Source organism: Cupressus sempervirens, chromosome 7 (genome assembly GCF_028749045.1).
Source record: "Cupressus sempervirens isolate cs-2001-9-10 chromosome 7, ASM2874904v1, whole genome shotgun sequence".
Taxonomy (NCBI): Eukaryota; Viridiplantae; Streptophyta; class Pinopsida; order Cupressales; family Cupressaceae; genus Cupressus; species Cupressus sempervirens.
This window is the reverse complement of record NC_143124.1, coordinates 882,962,524-882,967,792: the sequence shown is the minus strand read 5'-3', so window position 1 is coordinate 882,967,792 and position 5,269 is coordinate 882,962,524. Positions and strand designations below refer to the sequence as shown.

Genomic DNA, 5,269 nt, shown 5'->3' with positions numbered 1-5,269 from the left:
TTAGATTCATTCTTAGCACTATATCTTTAAATGACTCTGACTTCCAAGTTTTGTCTTATAACAAGGGGATGTCAAAGCATACTAAGGATTTATTGATTGAACTAGGTGAAGACATGGGTGTCAATGAATGCATTAAACCAAATAGGATTGAAGAGTGTATTAGGAAGAGTGAGGTGGCCTGGGTTTATCTTTGTAAAGGTGGCCTGGTGCTATTCATGGTGGGCATTGAAGGGTATGATGAACATGTATCACTGTAATTCGTCAATACCTAGAATAATAGGAAGCTGAACATTAATGGGGTGGTGTTTAAAAGGATAGAGGAACTCATTGCAATAGTTGGTGGGTTGTCTCTCAAGGGTAGGAGTTGGTGCAAGCAGACCAAGGTAAACAAGTATCAGAAAAAAATTCCTCCCTAAGGAGGAGCCTATTCGCATGAGGGGTGGATTTTCAAGGAAGGACTTGCCAAAACCTTGGAACATTGTGTGATATGTCATTATGCAATAAATAATTCTCAAAGGTCAACATCAAGTGTTGTATTATTACCATTTTACTATTCTAAGTCATTTTAAGAACCAAGACCTAATTTCTTTCCTGTACTTTATTTTGTATTCGATGAAGGATAGTGTGTTCAATGTTATGAGAAAGAGGAAGGAAGGAAGACTCTTTTATATTTTACAGCAAGCCTTCATGTTCAAACTTTACAAGTTTCAACTTGCCCTCAACCCACCTATTTTGGTTAACCCTCTCGCCACCATTACTCCCTAAGTATCCATGGACCCTAGCCCTAGTTCTCCCTTGAAGAAGGTGGAAAATAAGCCCCCAAGTAATAGGAAAAAAATAAGTTTTATTGACTCTGATAATGATACTAGGAATAGAAATAAAACTGTGAGGAGGTCTAGTAGAAGTCTTAAGATGGAAAATTTTAAGACATCCCCAAGCAGGAGGTGAATGTTGAGTCCATAGAAAGTGAAAGGAGGTCCACCAAAAGAAAGAGGAATGTCATGCACCCTGGTTCAAGGGGTAAGGAGGTTTGAAGCCTATCTCACATTTTAGATACCCTGGAAGCCAATCCATTCCTAGATAAAAACTTAGGGGAAGATATCACGTTCCCTTTAGAGGATGTAGCTAAGAGCAGGGGGAAGAAGGGGAGTCATGGTCATGGATAGGATTAGAGTAAAACCTGATTGGTTAGACTGGAGAATTCTATGTATGGCATGTGTGATAATTAGGAAGCCTTGTGTTGAAAGCTTAAAACCCTAGTGGAGTTCTGTACTAAAGTCATGCACTAGGCAGCCACCACTCTTTATTTTTTGTAGGTGAGAAAGGACAAGAAGGATGAGGGAAAAGCGAGTGAGATCATGTGCTCCTTTTATAGCTTCCTAGTGGATGATTGGTTGAAGGCTCTTCTGGAGAAAATTGTCAAGGAGGAGGCTGAAAAACTAGCCATGGAGGATCCTAATGAAAAGAAGGAGGATGACCTGGAGGAGAAGGAGGGAAGCTAGCCCCTATACTTGGTTTTATTTTATTTATTTTAATGCTATGGTTAATTATGAACTTTGTGCCCTTCATGGCATTTTAGTTGTTATGGATATTAATCATGTTATAAGCAACATTTGTAGTATCAGTTGCTTTATCATTTTTTGGTGTAGTATTAATGCTAAGGGTAGTAAAGCGGATACTAGTATTTTGAAGGTTAATATTAGGGGGTTAATGTTAAGATGTTTTTGATATTTTATATGTCTAGAAAAGGTATTGGTTACATAATAGGGGGTATCTTCCAGCTAGTCTCCAGCCTTCCCACCCTCTTTTGGCTGCTATATAAACACATCAAAATTCTTTATATATATATATATATATATATATGAAGCTCAAATAGACTCTAACCCAAGATCTCCCAAATACAAAACTCACAATTTATCATTGTATTACATTTTCTTGTCTAGTTTAATTATCCATTTTTTTTAATTTGATAAAGATAATTAAATATCATCCAAAATATTAATATAAATATCCAAAAAATAATTGAGAAATGTTACCAATCATTTCCTTAAACAACCAAAATATCCTACATATTTTAAAACATAATATATCAAATTTTAATTACTCAACAAAGCTATCTATCAAACCAAGACATTGCCAAACAACACGCCGTCATTGAAGAAAATAATCATTTTGTTATAAACTTACAGTTTCCCGTGCTGCGAATAGGGGCTCAAATTGTTATCATTCAGTCAAACAGAAAATCCGTTTGATCCACTCTTTTAATTTCTTTTTATTAGACTCATGTTTGAAGCCTGAAACATAAAGTTTATAAAGTTCGGCCATTGACCCCAGCTGTGACTTCATTATTCTTAGTACGATGACTTTATTTAGAGAATAAGCTCCCACGTTCATAAGACATACAGAAAGGGACTCTCACAGACGGGTCAAACTCTAATGGAACTTGGCAAACGGAAAGTTTCATAGCGCAGTGTGCAGCTGCCCATGAAAACCTGAGCACCGACTCTCTGGCTAGACAAGATGAAGACCTCTTTATATCCCTTTGAAAGGCAGGCGGCGCAGTCTTTCATCGACATGTCCCTCCAACACATCGCCATGCCATAGATGCTCACATTAGAAGATACAACAGACGACCCCAACGCAAACTTGATTGGGCTGGCGGGGGCCTTGCTCGACAGATTCGACAAAACACTGCGAACGGTGGTATTAAAGTTCGTGTCCGTATTGCTATTGACGTTGACGAGTCCGTACCAGAAGGTGGTGTCCAACAGAGTGAGAAAGCTGTAATTCTCGTAGCGCAGGAAACAATGCTCCAGCTGAACACGTGCGCCAATGGCGTTTGGGCAGTCACGGTGGACAACCTTCACTGCCTGAACACGCGGCGCAGTCGGCGGAAGTAAGTAAGCAAGCAAGTCTCTGCACTGCAGGAGCCCAGACAGCTGGGTCGGCTTCTCCCGCCCATAAACAGAAGCGCCGAAGCCCACATACGCCGCTTTCTCCCTCAGAGTTTTTAAGAGCGCCTCCAGATTGTTATCAAACTGGGAGCCGTTGGAGTACTTCACCACATTACACGCTGCATATATCTCGCCTTCCTCCGACGCAGATTCAGGCGTGACACTCCACAACACTAGTAAAGCAGCTAGGTATAGCGATACTCTCTTTGATGCAGTCGCTGAGAAATGCATTTTGACAGCTTACAGAGGAGGAGGAGATGTGATTGAACACAAGGAGCGAATGAGGTTATAAATAGATGAGAGAGATATTGGCGGGTAGGGCCCTGCGGCACCCCTTTCTATAGTTCCCTGTTGAATTCAACCTCGATCAGAGATTGACTTAGCCCTCATGGCCAACGTAATGAATGTCATGAATATTTAACTTCATATGAACAGTTTTACTTGCCCGAAAGTGCGACGGAGGCTGAGTCTAGTTACGGTCCAAACTCCCTGATTGTTTGCAAGGCAAATTATTAGATCACTTTTATCTGCACTCATCTCGTATGAAGCGAGCCCTGTCAAGCACATCGCAGCAGCCATACCGCCTTCTAGAGTCAAGAAACACGCTTAGCTAAAGACCAAATCATATTAAGACAACTTTGCCAACTTTGCGTCACTGTCAAGTTTGATATATACTAGCAATCGCAATCGCACCTTAATTTACAATGGGGACGCCGTACAGTTATGAAAGGTAATATAAGTATTTGTCACTTTATTCATTGCTCCCTCTCATCTTTTTTATGTTCATATTACTTTATTAATATATCTTCTGTTAATTATTGGTAGTTAGACAGCTGTTATTTCTGATCCAGAAATAGCAGTAGTATTTATGGGTAGCTTGGATAGCTGTTCGTCCTTATCTATGAATAGCAGTAGTATTTATGGGTGGTTTGGACAGCTGTTTGTCCACTTGCCAAGAATTAGTAAATGGTTATTATTTACTAATTTTAGAGATTCCCTTTTGGACACCTTGCAACCAATTCTATTATTGGCTGTCGAGTTGTCTTAATCTCAGCCGTTGGTTTGATTTAATCTCGGTCATTGGTTTACCAACGAGAGTAGTATAAAAGGGGGTCTAGGGGGCATTTGGAGAACAAGGGAGAAGTTTTGGAAAAATGTTTGCAGTGTTAGCAAACAGTCTTGCAGTGTTAGCGAGGGCACAGTGTTAGCGTGGGGATAGCAGTGGGGAATATCAGCGGGAGAAATTAGGAGGTTGTTGGAGTTCTGCCAGTGAGAGGCAAGGAATTTGGTATCTCTTGATTTCCTGAAGTTTAATATAATTTCTCATCTATAGAACTAGTTTTCCCTTAGGGGTTTTTCCAAGGACAATTTGTCCGAAAATATTGTGTTCAATGTGTTGTTCATTTCTTTCCGTATTATAAGTGAAATTGCAGTTGCGTTATTTTTCAATATTAGCTGGAAATTTATTTTCAGTAGTTTAATAATCATTTATGATAGGAGATTAATAATCAGTGACTGCAATAGTTGATTTTTCACATCTTCCCATCTATCTTTTTATATATCATCCTCTCTATCTTTGCCTCTCTATCTCTATAAATCTCTTTATCTCTCCATTCCAATATATCTACATCATTTTTCTTCTCTCTATACTACTTTATACCTCTATCTTTATCTTTACATCTATACCTCTCTTATTCTCTCTTATTTATATATTTTTATCTTCCATCCTCTTTCTCTGTGTGTGTGTATATATATATATATATATATATATATATATATATATATCACTTAATATCTCGCTTTCTTTCTCATTATTGCAAATATTCATAAACCTAATAGTGGAGTGATGCATGTGAACTATATTCTAGATAAGGACAAGAGGAAGTTATATATTAAGATAAAGATAGATGTGGAGAATGGTATAGAAAGAGAGATAGAAAGGGTGATGTATATAGGAATAGATACATATCAAGATAGTGATAGAGAGAGGGAGAGATGGGGGAACAAATATTATTAAAGATAATTTAATTTGGATGAACTTTGTAAATGTATATAATTAGGTAATATTCAAATTAAATAATATTTTTTTGTAACATTAATTTGATAAAAATATCACAATTTGACATCTTGTGAAAAATATCTCTTACTTATCAATTCATGAGCTAAAGGGGCTCTATAATTAATGGTTCATAAGGCACAACACTTGTGGAAGGTTTTCCAAATAAGATAGAAAGCTAAGTGGAATTAACCTTGGAGGAAACTCCATAGTTAAGCATACTTCAGATAGACTTGTACATGGATGGGTGACATCCTAG

The 5,269-nt window shown here is 38.0% G+C and overlaps 1 protein-coding gene across 1 annotated transcript; it reads right to left on the bottom strand.

Moving 5' to 3' along the window:
* Positions 1-2,247: 2,247 nt before the first annotated feature.
* LOC149550299 (antimicrobial ginkbilobin-2-like protein) lies at positions 2,248-3,227 on the bottom strand. The gene has a single exon (XM_089795064.1). It carries the CDS (start codon positions 3,183-3,185, stop codon positions 2,427-2,429), a length of 759 nt encoding a protein of 252 aa, XP_089651190.1. The 5' UTR covers positions 3,186-3,227; the 3' UTR covers positions 2,248-2,426.
* Between the last annotated feature and the right edge of the window lie 2,042 nt (positions 3,228-5,269).